The 24,619-nt window shown below is 33.6% G+C and overlaps 1 protein-coding gene across 7 annotated transcripts in view; it reads right to left on the bottom strand.

The window, feature by feature from the left end:
- NBEA (neurobeachin) overlaps positions 1-24,619 on the bottom strand; it is a 691,423-nt gene that overhangs the window by 596,296 nt on the left and 70,508 nt on the right. For 6 of the 7 annotated variants that reach the window (XM_047078787.1, XM_047078803.1, XM_047078809.1 and 3 more), the window contains exons 2-6: positions 15,612-15,843; positions 12,103-12,203; positions 11,768-11,863; positions 4,429-4,550; positions 2,445-2,571 (exon numbers count right to left, since the gene is read on the bottom strand). In XM_047078787.1, the coding sequence (XP_046934743.1) occupies positions 2,445-2,571; positions 4,429-4,550; positions 11,768-11,863; positions 12,103-12,203; positions 15,612-15,843 (678 nt within the window). Of the gene's footprint in view, positions 1-2,444; positions 2,572-4,428; positions 4,551-11,767; positions 11,864-12,102; positions 12,204-15,611; positions 15,844-24,619 lie in introns of those variants that run through there. The other variant, XM_047078824.1, reaches the window with a different exon arrangement.

Genomic DNA, 24,619 nt, shown 5'->3' with positions numbered 1-24,619 from the left:
ACAAGATTCAGGACTACTAGGATCAGCTTAAACTCCCTCAAGAAAAGTCTCTCTGTATTACCAAATCTGGAGGTTTAACACTTGACCTTTTAAAAAAGCTAATTATGTATAAATCCATAGTGCATGACATGTACATGTATACAAACTACTGTGAAGTCTGAATGTCCAGTCTAAAAACTTGTTCTGTATCTAAACCAAATACGGTTAGAGGGAAGAAGAACAAGAAAAGGAGGAGGAGGAAAAAAGGGAAGAAGAAGGGGAAAGACAGGGGAAGATGAAAGAATGAGCAAAAGAGGAGGAGGAGGTAAAGGAGGACCACGAGAATTTGGGGGAGAGGAAAAGGGAAGAGGAAGAATAAGACAGAACTGTTATTAAAGAAAAATTTCTGCAAATGTTCTTCAAACATAATTCCTCAGAACTATAATTAAAGTAACAGAAAGCTCATATAAGTTTGCCTTTGAATAATTTGAATAATATAACTTAAATTGTTTAATATTGTTTTCATAAAAGTGCTAAAAATTGAAAAGACACTGCATGATTCCTATATAACATATAGCAAATTTATACATTACATAGATTATTATACAAAATGACATAGCATACAAAATAATATATGCTATACACCAAAATTTTTGGATCAATATAAACATACAAGAATGGGTCTGTGATTGGAATTCTAAGTAACTGTATCTTCCATTAAACCTGTGCAAAACCCTTTCTCAAAAGGTGCAAAATCTCGCTTAATGCTCATGGATAAAGCTCTAGTTCTCTACAATTCCAAAAATTAACTTAGTTTTGCAGGGTTTAATACTGTGCTGAAAGAACAACAAGAAAAGCTGGTAAGCTTTTGATTTTAAATACATATCACATAGTAAGTAACAACCTAAATGACTTGATCTTTGTTGCCGTGACTGACTGTCTTTCCTCTTCCAGCCACGTGGAAAAGGTCTTTGGCATACTGCCCTACAAAGAAGCACTGACCACAAGGCCTACGCCTTCTTTCTCATTTTATCAATAGTAATACCTCCTTTATTTTTACACCACTAGAAAATCAACTGCTCAACAGAAATTAGCTGTCCAGATAAATATAACCTACTCCTTCAGGAAACTCTTTTTTGGTTATTAAAGCATTATTTTATTTGTTCATCCAACATATATTATTGTCAGTTCAAAACTCTGTGGCAGGTAAATAAGGGAATACACAGATGAATCAAATACACAGCTTGATCTCAACAGTTACTAAATTATGCACTTATAAATGAGTAATAAAGGTTTAAAACAAATAATTGTTATAAAAAATACTGAAATAGTATGCTATGAGAGAGATTATATCTGAGAGCAAGGCAAATCAAGGAAAGAGTCCATGGAAATCATGTTACGTAGAATGGAACCTAACGATAACGTGAGATTTGAAGACCTACAGCCACAAGTGAGGAGACATGTAAATGTTTTCATGCCAGAGATTGAACAATTGAAAAGGAAAAAAGTGAAACACACATGCTAGCTCAGTTTTGACACAATAAAGGGTATAAGCAAAGAGCTGAAAATAAAACCCAAATCATGAGGGACTAGACTAAAAATGTTAATTGAATAAATTAGTTGTTAGTAAGAAGCAAATGATCGGTTTGATCAATGCAATAATATGACCAAGAATATAAATCAGATATTAGCGTGTGAAATCATCTGGGAGAGGAGAAGACAAAGGATCCAAAATAAAGGGAGAACAGTATGAAGAATTCAAGCAGCAGGTAAGGATTTTTTTTTTAAGAAAGTTAACTTACAGACATACAAAGTAAAGGACTGGAAAATTGAACTGGTAAAGATCAAAAAGGGGATGAAAAACAAAAGTGACTCAAGTCCCCACTATCAGGAAGATGGTAGTTTCTTAATCTAAACAAGGGATTTAGAACATAATGGATATAGGACTGGAGATGCAAATTCGGTGTTAACATATTCTGAAGTTGAGAGGCCAAACAGACATTCCCATGGCAGTATCGTTTGGTAGAGGAGAATATAAGAAAAGAGCTTGGAGATAAGAATAAGAGTGGAAAGCTCTCATAAAACTGAATAAAAATTCCCGGAAAATATAAGCTCCACAAAAGCAGGAATGTGGTCTGTTTTGTTCACTGTCACATCTCTAGTGCCTACAACAGTGTCTGGAACTCAGGAAATATTCAGTAAGTATTTACTTTAAGAATAACATAGAATAAATCACAATGAGCTAGCAAGTGAGACACAAACTGCAAGAGGTCAAGAGCCTCTTTTTATGTGAAAAGTTAGAAAAGTAAAAAGAAAATGCAGACAAGGGGAAGAGAAAAAAAAAAGCATTATGAGTCATTAGAAAATCAGTAAGAGAATATTACAGAAGTCGTAACAAGTGAACTTTAAGACAGTGGGAATTGTAAATTGTGTGTTCCTCAATAGAAACATTTACTTATACCTACCTTACGTGGTTGAAAATCGTATTTCACACAGTGCTGAAAACCTTTTCCTTTAGACTTCAGTGATGTAACTATTAGACAGTTGCCAACGAAGTGAGCAGAGTAACCAACTCCTTTGCTAGTACGAAAACTGTAAAGAAAATAGAATTGTTTAATATTCTCTGATACAAAGAACCATATGTCTAAAAAGCATTATAAAAATAATATAAAACATTACTTTAAAATAAAACTCATTTCAGGGCACCTGGCCCCAAATATAGAATAAACACTCATTTCGTGGCTCAGTCACGCATCCAACTCTTGGTTTCAGCCCTGAGTCATGGTCTCACAGTTTCGTGAGTTAGAGCACCACCTCAGGCTCTGGGCTGACATCACCTAGTCTGCTTGGGATTCTGTCTCTTCTTCTCTCTCTGCCCCTCCCCTGCTCATGCTGTCTATCTCTCAAAAATAAACAAACTTTTTAAAAATCTGCATATAAAATAAAAACTCATTTTCCTATAGAGTCAGAAGGGGTATTACATGTACCAAATAAAGACTAAAACCTTTTAGATTTAGAACTAAAAGAAGTAATTTAAATTGAGAAAATAGAAAACTACAAAACCTATTGATATTTCAATGTAAAATATCACAAATACACAAAAACAAACTAATATAAAATCTTACCAAGTAGATTTCATTTACCTTCAAGGACCACCAAAATTAGCAAATACAGAAACCATTTACAAAGCTACTGTTTCAAACACAACTTGCTCTCTAATTCTATCTTTCAAAATAGCTTACAAGTTAAAATTAAAAAAAAAAAAAAGAGCCAAGTCTGATAAATGATGTAGGTAACTAAACACAGGAATACATTTTTAGTCAAAAGAAGAAAAAAGATGTATCTATGAAATAGTTACCTTCTTCTAAGGGGGCACACCTCCTAGCTGTAAATTGTACTCCTAGCACAAACTGTAAATGCTCTCCAAAATGATGGTCTTATTGAAATAAATGTATGATCTGCCAAATGACCATTCTGAAGTTCAACCCATTTATGTTTGGAGGTTCAGATTTTTGTTTAAAACTCTCTCATTACTACCCATATGTAATCTTTTGTAACAGAGCTGATAAGCTATTAATAGCTCACATTTTTCTATACTCATATTTCTGAACCAATGTACAAAAGCACTTAATTATTTTCATTAACCTGATAGGTACTGTTATCATCCTCAATTTATTAAAGTTGAAAACACCAAAGCACAGGATCAATAAGTAAGTAGTGAAGATTAAGGCCTCAGACAGTCTTATTTCAGAGCACTGCAAATGTTAAATGAGGTAACACTTACATGTAAACACTTACAATGCCTAGTATATACTAAGGCAATCAATGAAAGCTTGATGTTCTCACTACTGTGCATTATTGGCAAACTAAAATTTCCAAGCTATCAGTCCTTACAGGTCAACCTACTGTTGGGTTCATCAACCCATTCTGTTAGTTATCTATCAAATAATTAATTTTATTATTTGATTGTATTTTCTTACATCGTAGTTATTATTAACATTTTAAAGCATACCTTAATTATGCTCATAGAACAAGGGCAGTAAAAAGGCAAAGTAAATAAAATCTGAAAGTACTCTCTTTTTTTTCCTCCCCCTTATCAGGGATTAGCATGTACACTAACAACCTCCCACAACTAATCGATGTTGACTGATGTGTAGTGGACAGAGAAGGTTTGTAACCCTTAACTTTTAAACTGTAATTGGAAAAAAAAGTAGTGAAGTAGGTTGCCTAGAATCAACAGCAAGAAATACATAAATAAAATAAATTTATGTAATTGTATCTTTATAGTTTTAACATATACAAATATAAACACACACACACACACACACACACACACACACACACACACACACATACATCTTCTACTTAATATGTTGCCTTGGTACTCTTACATATTTATAAAACTGAAATACTTAAGACAAAAGTACTAAAATTAAATATATTACTTACCAATAAAGATAAGGTTTATCCTTATCAACATTAATGTTATTTAATGGATCCATACGAAACCAAGTATTTAGGGTGAAGCCATTCTGATAAGGCCACTTTGCAATAGGAGGCAATGCGATTGCCTACAAGGCAATGGAAAAAGACACAAAAGTATCAGTTAAATAAAATGTGACAGTAACTAATTTCAAATATAACCTTTACAGATCAAAAAAACAATGAAGGTATAAACATCAGAAAATCACGGACTTATCCCCTGCCAATGGCCTTAGCAACTTCTGTATCACCAGTTTCATCATTCAGTCTACCAGACCCTAAATTAGAACTTAAAGACTGCATTAAACTAAGAGATACAGGGAAGAATTTGAGCCAAGCTGCCCTTCAAGTTTCTAGACCCATTCTTTCCACCAGAAAAAAGACAGGTGGTCCAAGAGATCATTTGTTATTATCTCCATGGTAGCATGAAAGAGCCCTAAATCACATATAGTTGCAAACACTAGTGAACCAAAATACAATGGAAAAAAAAATCTCACAAGAGAAAACTCTAACCTTGAGTGATAATGAAATAATAATAGTCTTTAGTCTTGCTACCACTCATACCAAACACACACGTGAGAGACTCTAGAATAGCATTTTCCTCAATTTCATTGTGGACTTCCAATAATTCCATGGATAAATAAGGATCTCTATTATGGGCAATCTCTTCAACAAGACAGTTAGCTATACTGATAGACATTCTCTTAATTAAATTTAGTATATAACATCTAGAATAAATGCTTTAGGGACCTGAAATATCTCATTTCTAGCCCCTACTACTATACTAACCAAAGCCTTCTATAAGTGCACATTGCATCACTAGCCTTTTTCTACTCTTTTGAACTAACTAATGCATACACCCTCCCTTAATCAATGCACAAAAGCTAACTTTGTATAGTACTGCCTTTGTGCAACCAGGCACATTTACTTTCAAATCATTTGTGCCTGATCGTAACACTTATTTCCTTCTAGTCCCACTGTGTTAATGGCATGTCTTTGGGGATACCTTTGTGATTATGGAGTCAAGCAGTCTTTACTCTTCCTCCCTATTTCCTTCTACAACATTCTGGTACCCACAATTGGATGTCCCTCACTGTGCCAAAATCTATATCCCTCACTGTCCCTTAGTCTAACAGACTCCAAAATCTGCATTCCTATTTTTTGTGATTTGCAAAAGAAATAATTCTGATGTGTAGATGGAATGCTTTCAATAAACTCAGCGAATAGAAAAATTCACTATTCCTAAATTAAGCAGATTCATGAAACATCATAATCATGAAAGACAAATCTAAATAAGTATATCCATAAAGGTCACAGAGCATATAAAATGTCATCTTACATTTGTCATTCACCTTTATGTGAATCACTGTGTACCCATTCCAAATTGCTCATATGAAGGCAGCATAGCTCATAGAAAGGCACCTCCACAGTATAAAATGTACTTTAGAAGGCCTAGTACATATGGTTATTTTAGAGGGAAAGTAAGCAGTGTCATTATTTTAGCGATCCAAAGACTGGTCCAGACAGTCAACAGTGGTCCAGACAGCCTGTACTCTCTAGTTACTATCACGCTCACCCAAGAAGTAAATGATCAAAAACACTATAATGGTAATAAGGATTTTAAAATCAGCTCCTATCTGAATTTTTCAGCAGTTCAATAGCAGAGGTAACATACCTGGAAATAAGCCAATCTGTTGTTAAAAAACAAAAAAACATGGCACAAAAACAGACACACAGACCAATGGAATAGAATAGAAACCCCAGAACTAGACCCACAAACGTATGGCCAACTCATCTTTGACAAAGCAGGAAAGAACATCCAATGGAAAAAAGACAGCCTCTTTAACAAATGGTGCTGGGAGAACTGGACAGCAACATGCAGAAGGTTGAAACTAGACCACTTTCTCACACCATTTACAAAAATAAACTCAAAATGGATAAAGGACCTAAATGTGAGACAGGAAACCATCAAAACCTTAGAGGAGAAAGCAGGAAAAGACCTCTCTGACCTCAGCCGTAGCAATCTCTTACTCGACACATCCCCAAAGGCAAGGGAATTAAAAGCAAAAGTGAATTACTGGGACCTTATGAAGATAAAAAGCTTCTGCACAGCAAAGGAAACAACCAACAAAACTAAAAGGCAACCAACGGAATGGGGAAAGATATTTGCAAATGACATATCGGACAAAGGGCTAGTATCTAAAATCTATAAAGAGCTCACCAAACTCCACACCCGAAAAACAAATAACCCAGTGAAGAAATGGACAGAAAACATGAATAGACACTTCTCTAAAGAAGACATCCAGATGGCCAACAGGCACATGAAAAGATGTTCAGCATCGCTCCTTATCAGGGAAATACAAATCAAAACCACACTCAGGTATCACCTCATGCCAGTCAGAGTGGCCAAAATGAACAAATCAGGAGACTATAGATGCTGGAGAGGATGTGGAGAAACGGGAACCCTCTTGCACTGTTGGTGGGAATGCAAATTGGTGCAGCCGCTCTGGAAAGCAGTGTGGAGGTTCCTCAGAAAATTAAAAATAGACCTACCCTATGACCCAGCAATAGCACTGCTAGGAATTTATCCAAGGGATACAGGAGTACTGATGCATAGGGGCACTTGTACCCCAATGTTCATAGCAGCACTCTCAACAATAGCCAAATTATGGAAAGAGCCTAAATGTCCATCAACTGATGAATGGATAAAGAAATTGTGGTTTATATACACAATGGAATACTACGTGGCAATGAGAAAAAATGAAATATGGCCTTTTGTAGCAACGTGGATGGAACTGGAGAGTGTAATGCTAAGTGAAATAAGCCATACAGAGAAAGACAGATACCATATGGTTTCACTCTTATGTGGAGCCTGAGAAACTTAACAGGAACCCATGGGGGAGGGGAAGGAAAAAAAAAAAAAAAGAGCTTAGAGTGGGAGAGAGCCAAAGCATAAGAGACTGTTAAAAACTGAGAACAAACTGAGGGTTGATGGGGGGTGGGAGGGAGGGGAGGGTGGGTGATGGGTATGGAGGAGGGCACCTTTTTGGGATGAGCACTGGGTGTTGTATGGAAACCAATTTGTCAATAAATTTCATATATATATAAAAAAAAAAGTAAACATTAAAAAAAATTTTTTTAAAGAAGTTTCAAAAAAGAAAAAAACAAAAAAACAAAAAAACAAAAACACTGCACTTAAAAGTCAGGAAAATTTTAGTTCAAGCTATGACTCTGCTTTTGACCCTGAACAATGTTACACTGTTGAGGCTGTTTCCTCAACAAATGTAACAACAATAATGTCATTTATCTTATATATAGCTTGTATGACTCAAAAAACAGTTCCTTCTTTGCTTCCTCTTCTACAAAGAATATAGTCTTAACTGAAACTACTCTTTATGAAAATAAGTGATGCAAGGAAAACCAAGAAAAGAGTAATTGATAAGTGTTAAGTCCATCAACATCTCCTGAATGTGAACAAGTCAAACATATACTACTAATAGCATATAAGCAAAATCCTTTGTGTGTGTGTGCATGTATGTGTGTTTACATACAGATAGAAAATATTCATAGATTTCAGGTAAATGGTCAAGTGGCTAAAAACAGAATGAGGTGCAACCTTACTGAGGCAATTCAGATAATTTATTAAAACAAAGTTTTAACACTCTGTTTAGCTGTAAGACAGCAACTTGCTCATATTTCTGTCAAAACACCTTGCCCTTCTCTTACCCCTTAAAGTGAGATCTACTAGATGTCAGATCACTAACAATTTTATAAAATGTATTAAAATAGATCTACATGTGTAAACAGAATTATTACATCTAAGAAAACTGGTACTTTCTTGCGGACAGTGACAGTTTTTCTCTGTCACATACCACAATGTACATTTGATATGTGTTCTACCCTAACAATCTGATATGTAAAATTATTAGCTTTCATCTGGAAAAAGATTTTTAACTTTCCTATTTTTGTTTCTCAATTTTTATTTTTCCTATTTTTGTTTCACAATTGTGTTAAGATTGGAAATTGTAACTCTAAAAAAAGGTTAGTAACGAAATATTAAGAGAAAATACGAAATTACAGGAATGGCTGATGAAATGGAAGACTACAAAGATGCTTATAATAAAAACCAAGGAGCAAAAAATATTTACATGATGTTTTTTAACTTATATAGTCCTTAAATGACATATTATTTCATTACAGTCTCATAGTAACACTACTCCATGATAAAGTACTAGTGACTCACATGAAAGTAAGCCAAGAAACATTAAGGGACCAGTCCTCTACAGTAATGAAGTAGAGGATCCAGAAATCAAAACCAGTTCTTCTAGTCAAAACTTATACATATTCTCTACAATCCTACAATGTAGATAAGAACAATGAAATCAAGCAGATTGAGACAGTTCTTTGAAAAGAACAACAAAATGGATAAACCTCCAGCCAAGACTGATCAGGACAAAACCCCTCCAGTATCAAGAATGAAAGAGGAGATTAAACAGATAAGAAGGGGATATGATGATAAGCTTAGGCCAATATATTCAACAACTTAGATTAACTGTACAAATTACTTGGAAGACACAAACTATAAAGCTCACTCAAAAGGAAATAGAAAAGCTCCCTGTATCCATTATAAAAATTAAATTCATAGTTTAAAACCTTCCCCAAACAGAACTTCAGACCTAGATGGCTACCATAGTGAATTCTAGCATACATTTAATAAGTAATATCAATTCTACATAAACTTCTTTAAAAAAAAAGAAATTAACAGTTCCCATCTCATTTTATAAGAAATTACCCTATCACCAAAAGCAGAGAAAAATATTATAGGAAAAGAAAACTATACCCCCAAATCACTCATAAAAATAACTGCAAAGTTTCTTAGCAATACCTTAGCAAATCAAATCCAGTATTGTATTAAAAGGTTAAAACATAGTGACCAGGTAGCTTTTATCCCAGGTACACAAAGTTTGGCTTAACAATGAAATGTCAATCATTATATTTTACCACACTAGTAAGGATCAAGATGAAAAACCATATGATTACTTCAATAAAATCAGAAAAAGCATTCAGCAAAATTCAACAATATCAACATACTGGCGATTAAAAAACTTCCGTTACATAGGAACAGAAAGGAATTTCCTCTACCTGAAAAAGGACATGTCTTAAAGCCTAATTACTAATACCATACTTAATGGTGAAATACTTAAAGCTTTCCCTACAGCTAGAATGAGTCAAGGATATTACTGTATTAAATACTGCACTAGAGTCCTAGCTAGTACAGTAATGCAACAAAATGAAATAAAAAGGTATACTGATTGTAAGCTAAAAAAATATTAATAATACTGGTTTTATTTACAAAAATATCTGTAAATAATCTTAAGGCATCTACTAAAAACCTGCAGGACTAGAAAGTGAATTTAAGCAAGGTCTCAAGATATAAGGTCATTATATAAAAAATAAAATACCAATTGTATTTCTGTATGCTAGCAAAAATCAATATGGATATTTATGAATAAATTTAACAAAAGCTTTTTAAGACATGTGTGCTAAAAACTATAAAACACTGAAAAATCAAAGAAAACTAAAGTAAGAGTTATAATGTGTTTATGAATTGAAAGACTCAATATCTTCTCTCCAATTATTCTACAGATTTAACACAACACAATCTAAATCACAGTAAGCACTTTATAAAATTTGACAAGTTTATTCACACGCATGTAAATACTATCTAGAGTAGTCAAAATTATTTTAAAATGAAGAACAAAGTTGGAGTACTTATATACAACCTGATTTCAAGAACTACTTACTATAAAGCTATGAAAATAAAAGACAAAAAATCTGATTTGGGCATAAAAGCTGAAACAGAGGACAAAGGAACCAAACACAGAGTTCAGAAACAGATTTACACAAACATGGCCAGATAGTTTTCAAGAAAGGTGCCAAGAAAATTCGAAGTTAAAGGACTATTTAACAAATGGTTATGAAGAAATTCAATAATCATATGCAAAACAAACAAAACTTTAACTTCCAACCTTCCTCATAGCATATTTTTAAATGTTTATTTATTTATTTTGAAAGAGAAGGCACAAGTTGGGGGGGGGGGAGCAGAGAAACAGAAGAAACCCTCATATCATATTTTAAAAATTCACACAAAAAAGGATCCTAGACCTAAATATAAGAGCTAAAACAAAAGAACTCTCAGTAGAAAGCATAAAAAAAAAAAAAAATGTTGTGACTTTGGTGTATACTGATTTCTTAGATTACAAAAGCATATGCCATAAAAGAAAGAAAAGTTTAATTGAACTTCATCAAAATTAAAATCTGTTTAAGAAGTACTGGTAAGAAAATAAAAAGAAAAGCCACAGATTGGAAACAATATTTGACAAATACACATCTGACAAATTAACTTATACCTGAAATACATAACGAACTCTTAAGATAATAAAACAACCAATTTTTTTAACCAGAGATTTGAACACAAATATGACACAAGAAGATGTAAAAACAGCCAATAAACACATGAAAAAGTGCTCAATATCATCAAACATTAGGGCATACAAAATTAAGCCTCCAATGAGGTACCATTACATAATCATTTAAATGCCTCAAATTAAAAGATGGACAATGTCCAGGGTGCAGATCAACTCAGATTCTCATACACTGTTGATGAGAATGCAAAATTTTCCACTATGGAAAACAATCTGCCTGAAAGCAATCTCATGAAATGAAACACGCACTTAGCATAAAACCCAACAATTTCACTCGTATGTTTACTTAAGAGACGAGAAAACATGCCTACAGATCTATGTTCAAATGTTCATAGCAGTTTTATTTACAAGAGTCAAAAACTAAAAACTCAAATGCCCATAAACTAGTGAATGGATAAACTGTAGTATATCCATAAAATGTAACACAAACCAGAATAAAAAGAACAGAATAAACTTCTGGGAAGCTACAACATGGGCAACCTCAAAACCATTATGATAAGTCAAAGAAGCAGGACAGAAAAGATTACATACTGAATGATTTTATTTATATGAAATTCCAGAAAAGGCAAAATCATAAAAACACAAAATAAATCAGAAGTTGCAAGGGACAGGGCTGGGGAGAGGGGACTGGTTTCACACAGATACAAGGAATTGTGGGAAGTGATGGAATTGTTCAAAATCATGACTGTGGTGGTGATTATGCAACTTTACAACTCATTAAACCGTACTTTGAAATAAGTGAATTTTATTGGATGTAAATTATACTTTAACAGAGGTGAATTAAAAATAAATAAAAATAAACATACGTATTTAAAACTTACCGCAGCACTACAACCAGGGAAATTGAAAAAAGTATCAGGACCATGTCTTTGTGGCATCTGATTAAGAACTGATAACAATTTTACTGCATGTCTTGGCTGAGGAAACAAGAAAAGAAATGTCACTGCGCAAATTTAGCAAAATTACCTAATATATCATGTTAGACACTGGACTGTTTTCTAACTAGAGAGAAATTAATTTTAAATCATTTACTAAACTCTTTAAAGGGAACAGTTTCCATTACAAGTTCCAGTTTATAGCTCTCTAGAGACATATTGTTGAACATTAAGTATTAATGCACTGATATTGAATACTTTTCCCTCTGACCACAGCTTACCCAGATTCCACTTTCTCCTCGAAGCATGCTGAACAAAAGCTTCAACTCCTTGACAGTGATGCTGTAGCTGGCAAGAACCCCCAACATATCAACTAGAAGATCTTTAAAGGAAAATAAAGTTATTCTGAACTCTAGTCGTGAGCTGCCATCTGTCAAGGTAATATACTTTTTGAAAGAGCAAAAGTTAGCAACTGTCATTTCTACATGTATATTCATCTAATTGTCCTCCAGAACTGCCATTCTAATTAAGAATTTTTAAGTTACCAGATAACTACAAACATGGTATTTGAATTTTAGGATTTTTTCCATCAGCGTCACCATTAAATTAAGTTTCCTTAGCAAATATATAAAATAGATTGTATAAATTCCCGGAATATACACACACATATACATTGACACACACACACACACATCGGCTGTATGCAGGGAAAGGTAGACAAAAATATACAAAGGTGCAATGGTTTAACATTATAAATTGATTATTTTCAAATAAAAAAGTGATAGTTGACCATATTTTCTTTTAGAATTATCTATGCTTAATAAAATATATTCTGGAAATATTCCTTGTCCCATTAACAATTTTGAGCACTTACTCCTTGCCTGGCATTATTCCAAGTGGTTTACAATTATTAAGTGCACAAATCCTCACAACAAGCCTATGAGGTAAGTACTAGTATTAGCCCCTTCCTAAAATGAGGAATGTGAGGCATAAATACCCTAATCACATTGCCCAAGAACACACTCTACTAAGTGGTAGGGTCAGGATTAAAACCTAGGCAATATGGCTCCAGGGCCCTCTCTGTTACCTACCAGTCTCTAAAAGTATAACTTAAATGCATTACTAGGGATATCCACTCTGTTCATGTGTTTACGTGCATATGAGAGATACACCAGCTCACCAGATAACAGAAAAATTATACATTTAATTTCCTGGCCTTGATTTCTTTCTCATCTCTAGACATTGTGAGTAGTTCCGCTATCTATCGCTCTTTATAAGAAATTACACATCTAAATAACTATACTTCATTTTCTCAATTTCTAAAGCACTTCCTAAGGATCAAAGATACTATACAAGTTATTACAATCAATACACATACACATTCTAAATAATTCATCATCAATTAATTTAAAAAGTGAGTTAGGATAAACTTAAATAGTTACTGATACATAATATATATTATCCAATATCACAATACCTGGAATTTGAGACTTTAAAAAAATTTATTATGTATGTATTTCAAAATAGGAATTTAAGGTGGTTATTTTCATCAATAAATAAGTGGCTAATCTTACTCAATGCCACAATAAGTAAGCAATCTTTATGATAAAATTGTGACTACTGATATGCCAACTTTTGAGAAATCTTTTAATACAATGTTTCATTACTCAATAAAAAAGTTTATGGTTACTGCATATTAGCCAGATGATCTCTTTCTAAGCAAAAATTCTAGATAGAAATCAAGCATTTATTAAAACCCCAGTTAATATGAAGCAGTTTTAAGCAATTAGCTGCAATGGCAAATTCATAGATTTCTTAAACATTTACCTATAAATACTTTTCTAAAAAATTAAAATCTTTCTCCCAAACTTTATCTCACCTCATATGTATGTCACAAAAAGTGATCTATTAAATTTTTACTTAATGACATAATTATTAATATTTATTATTTATTATACATATAATCAAGCAGGTCAGTTTAATTTTGTTATTGCAGGTCTTCTTTTCTGGACAGATTTTTTAAAGATAAACAAGTGCTAAGACTACGAAATTCTCTTATCAGTTCAGTATAGATGTTTAACTACCTTCTGTCATACCTGTACATTAGTAAATGAAAAATGCCTCTTTGAACTTAACATGCTATAAATATTCAGAGTGAGAACTCAGTAATATTTTGTTGGTTATTAGCGCTTCTTTACTATGTTGTCTAAATTTTAATTTCTCTACTGAAAAGTAAGGTACAGGTAATTTTCTGATGTTTATTCAATGATTAAAATAACAAAAAGTGAAAGTTTTGTGTTACCAGAATTGCTACCATTGAGAAGCAAAGACAAGAGAATTAAGGAGCTTTTATAAATAGAAAAATGACCATATGAACTTCTGCATATGATAGTACTAGTCAAGATTACTATCATCTTGTATCTCAAAGCTCATGAATTGTGCACGAGCAAACTACTATGTATATAATTGTGGCTCATTTTCTAAAGTGCACTTTATAAAGTGGTAGCCACTTTATTTCAAAAAACAAACAAACAAAACTTCAGGGATTTAAACCCAGATATGAAGACCCAAAAATTGTATGATGTTCTACACATGTGTATATATAAGCTTATGCAAATAAATTCCTATTAAAGAACGGCAGAATTTACAGAACGGTTTAAAGATGGTATGTATCATCATTAAAAAGATGTTCTAAATTTGAATTTCATTTTTCATCAAGTTAACCATCAGTAACCAATACAGAGAATGTTAAATCACTCTAAATAGAGACAGATGCCACCTTGAAAGCAATTAGAAATGATTGTAATATACTCTAAGAAAAAAAAATTAATATTGTTTAAATTTAAAAAGCATTCATGTTTAACTTATCCTTCACTCCATTATTTCTTATTTACTGTTTTGTTCTACTAGTATTAAAATTAATTGTGCATAAATCAAAATATTATACAGGATTTTCTGGTGTCTGAGCTACTTTTAAGGATCAGATATGATATTGTGAGGAGTCATACCAGCACTTTTAAAATTATGAAAACCCTTTTACATCAGAAGAAACTTATGCTAAAGATTAATGGCTAAAAAAAAACAAAATTTCAAGCTCTGAACTTATTTTTGAAGAATAATGTGGCTCTGTGACCATATTTCAAAACATTTCTACTGAAGTGCATCTAACAACAAAGGAGAATGAACTTGGAGGGAGGTAAAGGATTGGCAATGAAAATTCATAGATTTCAAAGTTATTTGAAATAACGCATAACAATTCCATGCAATTTTTATGTTCTAATCTATATCTTTTTAATACAAAATTTCTCTTAAAAAAATTGGACACTTCCTAAAAATTCAACATGCTTATCCCAAGGCTATTAGTACCCCCCTATTATAGTTCCACATAGGTCAAACTGAAGAGCACAGAGCTCAAAAAAGTTGAAGTGCTCATTACGGAGAATTGTAGTACATGTTGTAAATTTTCAGTTATGTAAAGGTTTAACTAAGTACTATGTAAAAAGGTACTGTTTATTTTTCTGATAGATTTCATAGTATTTATTCCACACTACTGAGATCCTAAAATCTAGAAAAGCAAAATTAGTAATTATGTTTGTCTAATACAAAAGAAAGTATCTTCCATTCTTCAAGATTTCCCCTTAATATACAAGGCAAACTTTCCATACATTTCTATTTATCTATTTTAAATCAAGTTAGCTTCAACAAATCTAATTACCAGTAGAATATAAAGAGAAGTACGTGAATCTTTATAAACATTTAAAGTATATTTTCCTGTCAGAGAACCCCATACCTGCTATCATGTCATCTACAGCACTCATTTTCAGCAATACTTGTTCAATTAGCCCAACTTCTGTGCTAGTCTGTAAATTCCGAACACTTTTTCGTAAAATGGCTGTAAACATGCTCCATATTTCTGCTTGACATGTTACATCACAGTGCTCCAAAAGCTCTGTCATGCATGTTATACTCTCAGCATCCTGGATAATAAAGTTCATCTCCAAGTCAAATTCTCCACCAACCAGCTGAAAATGAACAAAAAGAAACAATAACTAATGATAACATGAGAGATCATTTATAACAATAAATTAAAAACAATAAAAGAATTCAACTAGCAGGAGAGCATAGCTACTCTAAAAAATTTCAAGTCTTCTAGTCTAAAACTAATTTTGATGAAAATTTGAAAGCCATAGATAAAGGTGCTGTAAGAATTAAAACTAGCCAAATCTGATTTTTTTTTTTAAATGGAAAAAGGCAATTTCAAATCCAGCAGAGCAAAATAGTGGATGACTACTGGGTAGGATTCATGACAAATTCCTATGAAAAAGAGAAAGAGTTTGGGCCCTGGGCTCCTGGGTGGCTCAGTCAGCATTTGACTCTTGATTTCGGCTCAGGTCACAATCTCAAGGTCATGAGATCTCGCAGCCCCCCCTCCCTGCACCTGCCCCCCCAAATCCCCGCACCCAGTACAGGGCTATGTGCTGGGCATGGAGCCTGCCTAAGATTCTCTCTCCTCCTCTTCCTCTGCCCCTCCTTGCTAGTGCTTGCAAGTTCTCGTTTTCTCTCTCTCTCTCTCAAAAAAATAAAATAAAATAAAATAAAATAAAAAATAAAAGCCTGGCACTTAAAAGTGATAATCATTAGAAAATGAAGAATTCACTAGGGATAAATTTTAGTATATGTGCTGCCGAAGCGAGCACTAGGGATAAATTTTAATACCTGAAATTTCTTTTGTGACAGTACTAGACTGACAAATAGATGTAACAGAAGAGAAACAAAAGAAGGGCGTAATCTTCATGTATAGAAGCTAAAGAAATATGAAACTGATACCAGCAAACTTATAGTTAATGTGAAAATGACAGAATCTATGTTAAAAAATACTTAAAAGAGGGGTGCCTGGGTGGCTCAGTCAGTTAAGTGTCCAACTTCCACTCAGGTCGCGATCTCATGGTTTTTGAGTCCGAGCCCACGTAGGGCTCTGTGTTGACAACTCAGTGCCTGGAGCCTGCTTAAGATTCCGTGTCTCCCTCTCTCTCTGCCCCTCCCCCACTCTCTCTTGCACATGCACACTCTCCCTCTCTCTCAAAAATAAACATTAAAAAAAATTTTTTAATGCTTGAAAGATATATACCTAGTATTTTATAATACTGTATTTGTAAAAATGTGAATTGATACACAAAGATGATTTAATAGCAATGTATTTGACTTGTGACATTATGTCAAAAATGAGTCAAAAGTACTACTGTCCCCCCCTCAAATGCTACTTTAAGTACAGTGATGGATAAATACACATATAATAAAGTATATGATGATACTCTTATTCTCCCTTAATCAATTCACATATGATGTATTAATTACATTGTTGTAAGTACCATTTTTAAAGAAAAACATTGATAAAATGGATATCTTTCTGGTCTAAAGAATGGAAAATTTAAATTTTTTTTTTTTTCTTCAACGTTTATTTATTTTTGGGACAGAGAGAGACAGAGCATGAACGGGGGAGGGGCAGAGAGAGAGGGAGACACAGAATCGGAAACAGGCTCCAGGCTCTGAGCCATCAGCCCAGAGCCCGACGCGGGGCTCGAACTCACGGACCGCGAGATCGTGACCTGGCTGAAGCCGGACGCTTAACCGACTGCGCCACCCAGGCGCCCCGAAAATTTAGAAACAGCCATATACAAAATGCCTGACAAATCTGAAGTCATTCATTCATTAATAAATATCTTATTTACTGAAGACTAGAAATTACCATTCTAGGAACTTGGGATATATCTGTAGACAAGAAAAAGCCCATGCATTAACAGTGTTAAGTTCCAGAAATAAAGATGTATATATGTACATATGTATGCATATTACATCTTATCTCCCCAAAAGTTGAAATTGGTTTGTAAGTTACATAGAGCATAAGAAGACATAAAATGTAAGTAGTTAAGTAAAAGAAGCAAAGGAAAAATAAGTTTAGGGGCAGATAAGTACCAGAAATTAGAATCAAGAAGTAGAATGTTTTATCAAAAAAAAATATTCATTAGAAGGGTGGATAATCACAGGCTATGAAATAAGATTAATAATAATAATAATAATACCACTGCCAGGTAACCTTACATACATCATTTAGTACTATTCATTCTAAGGGCTTTACATGTTAAATAATTTAATTCTCCCAACAACGTACAAGAAAAAAGCTATTATTATCTTCATTTTACAGATAAGGAAAAATAGGCAAAGAAAATTTAATTTGGAAAAGGTCACAAAACTAGTAAATACAGGATCCAGAATCAAAACCCTGGGATTTGAGGGGCTCCTGGGTGGCTCAGTTGGTTGAGCTACTGACTTCAGCTCAGGTCATGATCTCGCAGTTTACGAGTTTGAGCCCCACGTCGGGTTCTGTGCTGACAGCTCAGAGTCTGGAGCCTGCTTCGAATTCTGTGTCTCCCCCTGTCTCTACCCCTCCCCTGCTCACGCTCTGTGTCTCTCTATCTCTCAATAATAAATAAACATTAAAAAAAAATTAAAAAAAAAAAACCCTGGGATTTGATCCCACGATCAGAATAAGTCTGTCTTCATACAAGTCCATATAAGCAATAAAATCTCATTTAAGAATATTTTTAAAGTCTTTTGAAATTTAAGAATTTAAAAACAAAATTCTCAAATTTTAAAATAATACATTATGTGTGTGTTTTTCTCTGTAACAGCTCTAAAACTCAACTTTATGAGAAACTAGCCCTTATCCTAATTTCTGATTTTTTTTTTTTTTAAACAAACCTAGATATTCTCTCAGGTTAAAGGCTGGTTTTATTTCTGTGTATGAAACAACTTCAACTCCTCCTATTTTCCTTATTAACAAAAATAGCTACAAGAATAGTTAAGAGATTGTCTCCGAATTCAGACTTCCTGGATTCAGATTTTAGCTGTATTACTCACTTGCTGTGTGACCTTAATGACTCTACTTCTCCAGGTCTCAGTTACTTCATCTAAATATGGGAATGAAAGTTCCTTATCTAATAGTGTTGTTGTTATGAGGATTAAATAACATAACTGGGTTTAAACCCTTAGGAACAAAGTCAGGCATAAGCCAGCATTCAGCTAAGGTGAGCTATGACCAGTTCTCTTATAACCCCAGCTTTGAGCTTAAAAAAAAAAAAAAAAAAAAAAGTCATCTGATCACGTATGTCTGAAGTACCATGAAACGCTAGCTTAACACCTTGTTTCCAGCAAATGTCAAACTGCTGTGGATTATATACTCTCTTAGATATTAATTGTAGATCTGTGAAAACCAACTCAAACATCTTTTCACCATACCATGGTCTTATCAAAGAACTGTTTGCTTTTTCACTATTATATACCCAATTGACCTGGGTCACTACTATGAACCTTGTAGACCAGTGGCTAGTAACACAGAAGAGGTAATCTAAAAGAGAACCGTATAGAGAAAAATAAACCACAGGTTTGAAAATCAATGATGTGAACACTTACTGACTACACTAACAGAAGTAGATACCAAGGTATAATTCTACTGAGCCTCTAAATAATCTGTGTGAGAATTAGGATACTTTAAAATGGGAGAACACTGAAGAATTTTTTAGACTAATCTCCTAAATGAATTGTAAGGGCTTCAGTTGAGTCTGGCATAACGAACAACCATTATGTAATGTGCAAATAACAGAGATGGGCTCAGTGGGAAGAAAAAAAATAGTCTGCTTTTAAAGGAATTAACAATTAATATGTGTAATTCTAACAATCAGGCTCTGTTATATGAAGCTTACGGTTCCGTCTTTCAGTTAAAAAACAATGCTCCTTTCTATATATCATTTAATTACAAAAGAGTACAGCCTGGCTCTCTGATTTCTTTGCCAGCAGCTGTAAAAAAAATTATTGTAGATTTTGTAAAGTGGTCGTATATTTTCAGCTGGTCTTTGTAACCTTTATTATAATTTTTAATGCTTTAATGTGAATAAGGCTAAGTGCTTACAAAATATCATTCTAAAATTAGAGAAATATTTATCCCCCACTTAAAAATGAGTGGTTCAATATTTACCAAACTAAAACATGTAAGAGAAAGTAGAAACAACTGGCCTTTATTACTTAAACCATTCTTTAACAATCCTATGAGGAAAGGCATAATCGTCCTCATAGAAATGAAAATAAATGAGATTAAGCAGCATGAACAAGGTCACATATAAGCAATCCAGGATTCTAATCTATTGAATAATGAACCCAAATACCTTCCTATGAAGTCAGAAGTACAAACCTAAAAAATAGAAATGGGATGTATTATGGTAGTTTTACAAAGAAATCAGTGGTTTATGAACTCTGTGTGGGAGAAAAGGAAAGAGAAAATAATTTCTACGGGTAAGCAATAAAACATCCAGAGGTAGTAAATTTTTAATTTTTTTTTTTCATTTTAAAAAGCAACCAATTTACTTAAGGTTATTTTGGCAAGAAAGTAGAAGACTCAATTTTAAGGCTCAATTACAGGAAAATTAGCAATAAACACTAAAAAAAAAAATCACAGGAAAACCACTTAAAAATCAAACAAAATGACATAAGAAGGCTAAAAAAGCTAAATCAAAAGAACCAAAATCACTGTTACCATAGTATAAACAAGATATATAAATCAATTAAGTTTCCTGTAAATCTGAACATGTCAATGTAATACTCTATTTGAAGGTAACAGTCTTCTTTTCTTCCAGGCCTTCTCCTTAAAATTCTACAAGGTATTATTACCACTGCAAGAAAAGTGGCCCACAATGGTTCTTCCTACTCAAGAATTGGTCATAAGTGAATTTATATAAAATAGGTATCATAGCTGAGCTTTTTAAATGAAATAACTTATTTACATTAAGTAAATAAAATTTATTATATAAAAATTTGGAATATAAAATGCTGACTTGGAAAATATTATCTCCTGAAAGTACTAAAGTTACTAGCAATTTAAGATCTGTTATCTTTTTAATATAAAGCTTTTAAATATCTTCATTTTGAAATCTTAGATTATTTGAATCATATGTGATAATTATTTTTCATTAAGTAGATCAGACTGGACAATTATAAACCATTTAAATTTCTTTGCAACTTATTCTTCTGGATAAATTCTAAACTAGATAACACTACCTATAAAGCCACAATTTAACACCCCAGCTTCAGCTTCCTCTACTTTCCATTTCCTAGCTAATGTCACAGGAACAATTTCTGCATTGCAGATCTCTCATTGCATCTTTAACTTCATATATGTTACTCCCTATACGTGACACAGAGTTCTCTCCCAACTTTTATATTTGTTAACTTCCATTAAACCTGCAACCACTAACTCCAGATAGAGTTAGATACCACTAACTCCAGAAAGCCTTCCCGTTACCTACAAAAATGGCCTTTCTCTGAATTCCCAATATACCCACGCACACCATAGCAATCACTGCATGATACAGCTGTTTACAAATTTTTTTCTATTCCCCACATTACAATAAGCTTTGTAAGAGTAAGGACGGTTTTTATCTAAGTATCCACTATACCTATGCCTTTAGCCCATGACAATTATTCAGTGTTTCACATGGAATGGGGAAGATGGCAAGATGGGAGGGCAGGAGGAAGGGAAAGAGGGTCTAGTTGTAAGCCAGACCTTCTAGTGTGTTTCCCTTTTCTCCTTCAGTAATGAACTGCTCTTATCGCCATATAACTTTTTTAATGCTGGGGGGCGGGGGGAGATTACAAAGCCAGAGATGTTTTCTCATTCCTGTTTATACCCTAAGGTCGCCTAACTTTTTCTTCTATTACTACTTGGAAAATATGTAATCTTTAATGAATAAAATTCAGAAGATTTGTACTCTTGACTTAGTAAGGTACTAGGTACAGTACACACAATTTTAAGTTGTTAAAATCTGGCTTAATTCTATATCCACTTCCAGTTTCTAACTATTTTCAAGTGAAATCAGTATACAATATCTTCCCTTGAAAAAGATCACATCACCAAAAACAGGCAGAACGGGCAACTCCGGGGCAATGTTCTCCCTAAAAAACTAATGAGCTGGCAGAAACTATCAAAATCAACTTCTGAAAAATTCTGGAATCAAGACACAAATGTACAGCAACCAGAGGAAGACTTTGTGAAGAAGCAGCCACTGTTTTGTGATAAAAGGAATGTCCCATCTACAATCCCCCACATCCCAGAGGGCAACAGTCATCAGGACAGCATCCATCCTGCACAAGTGTGAGGGTTTCTAGTTCCAGAGGAAGAGGCAGGAATCTTATACTCAAGGTTGTAGGTGTCAACCTATCTGGAAGCTTCCCAAAGGACAGGTGCAAAGAACTGTCTTTGTTTCACCAAACTTAGAATATCCCCAGGGCTAGGACGCTTTCACTAAAAGCATTTAAAGCCACAGGTATCAGCTGCAGCAGTCTGAGCTGGAGACAGTACTTGGGACAGCAATAGACAGACCAGAAGCCTGGGAAGGAAGACGTGGGGAAAGAAGATACGTGTGGGTATACAGTCTTCAAAAGGCTCTCCTGTACACTACTGCTTGCATGCCCAGGGCAGGTTGCACGTCATAAAAAGCCTACAAAGATCCTAACCTTTCACTTGTAGCTGGCCTTTAGGCTCTACACTAGTAGGAAGCAAAAGCTGGCGGAGAGCTGTAAACAGCCCGACTAAGCACCACAGGAGTGTCTCAAAAGAGCAAATCTGCAAAGATGGGAAGAGTATTTTTTTGTTTCTTCTTTTTTTCTTTCCTTGGCTCCAGGCATTTAAAGTAATTCTGTCAAAACATCAGCTGACCACCAAACAAACAGAACTTCAATGGCTACACACGACAGAGAGGACAGACTTAGAAACGTACTTTAGAAAATCACTAAGCAAACAACCCACAACAGCAACAACCAACACAGGGGAAAGAAGAATCTGATGTCCAGAGTTACCACATGACAATATTCAAAATGTCCAGTCTCCTACAAAAAGTTATGAGACATGCAAAGAAACAAGAAATATGGCCCATCTAAGGAGAAAAAAATTAATGTTCAAATTTTGATACATTTGTCTTGATGATCTCCTTCCTCTATTTTGTCCTCCTGCTTACATATTGTTTTCTTTCTCTTTCTACACAGATGTCCTTTCCTATAAGTCAATCAAATTACTTTTAGAAGCAGATACAATCTAAATTTTAAAGCTCTTGAATTATTAACCTCTAAAGAAGGCATCTTTGAGATAAACTTGTACCTATAATTTTACAAAGAAATAAAAAAAGGAAATATAAAATAAAAATTAAGAACCACCATTTCATGAACACTTATGTACTGAGTAATTTATGTATATACAGTCCCATTTAACTCTCATAATTTTGTGAGGCAGTATCTCAAACAAGAAAATTAAGATTAATCTACATAACCAGCCCAAGGTCCCAAAGCTAGTGTCAACATCAGAATTTTTCTTACTTTGTCAGTATTATATAGAACTAAGTATATCAATACTAAAGAGACCACCCCCAAGACATACATATGTAACTCCCTCAGTCATGTCATCTTCAAGATCTGCTGTGTGCATAGTAAACGACTTATAGATAAATTTTTAGTACATAACAGGAAAATACTTTATAATTTGGACATGAATGTAATAAAAGTAAATGATCCTAAACCCAGATGACACACTAAGGCAGGAAAAATACAAAATTGCTTGCTTCCTATTTCTTTCATAATAGTCATCTCTACAATTAATTTTTATTGGTAATCTTTCTATAGCATAGAAATAACTATACCCAAGAGTATAACAAATGGTGCTACAAATACAGTCCATAAAAACTCTAGGGAATGGAGGAGAAAGCAAAGTGAGTGCTTCCTTTAAAATATATTTAAAACAACATGCAGTTTATCAAAAGCAGTATAATCACTTTTATAATTACTTTGTAAGACTATAACAAACAGATGATAAGTATACCTGGCTGCTAGCAGCCAGCTAATGAGTAAAACACAGTAAAAATTAAAAGTCTTAATTGCCAAACCACCATATACTTCTAAATTGTAACTCCAAGCCTAACACTGAAAACCCTAATCCATCTCATAAATAAAGGCAAAACAAAAATTTTTGCAAATACTAGTTGAGAGAATTCATTGCCGGCAGACTTAAACTACATGAATTGTTAAAATCAGTTCTTCCAGCAGAAGGAAAATGATACCAGATGGAAATTTGAAATGACATAAAAAATTCAGGAATGCTAGAATTGTTAAGTCTGTTGTTAAATACAAAAGACTTTTTTTCTCATTTTGAAAACTCTTTAAAAGATACTCATAAAAATACCAACAATGTATTAAGGGATTTACAAATATAAGGAAAAAAAACAATGACTAGAAGAAGACAAGGGACAGCAGAGGAAGAAATAGTATACTTTAGAAGGTTCTTACTATATGCCTGAAGTGGTATATTATTTGAAGGTAGAGAATGATAATAATGTATACTGTAAACTCTAGGAAAACACTAAATATAAAAAAGAAACAATTTCAAAGACCTTAACAGACACCTCACTGAAGAAGATATACAGATGACAACAAAGCATTAGGATGTTCCACAAATCATATGTCATCAGAGAAATGCAAATTAAACAACAAGATGTCACTACACACCTACTAGAATGGCCAATATCTAGTACACACTAACAATACCAAATGCTGCAAGGATGTTGAGCAACAGGAACTCTCATTCATTGCTCATGGAAATGCAAAATGGTACAGCCACTTTGGAAGAAAGTTTGGTGGTTTCTAACAACAGTAAACATACTTTTACCACATGGTCCAGCAACTGCTCTCCTTGGTATTCACTCA

This window comes from Lynx rufus, unplaced genomic scaffold (genome assembly GCF_022079265.1).
Source record: "Lynx rufus isolate CCGP_SWC_20201006 ecotype Redwood Valley unplaced genomic scaffold, mLynRuf1.p SCAF_1, whole genome shotgun sequence".
NCBI lineage: Eukaryota > Metazoa > Chordata > Mammalia > Carnivora > Felidae > Lynx > Lynx rufus.
Note: the sequence above shows the minus strand (reverse complement) of the source record. Positions and strands in the feature narration are given on the sequence as shown.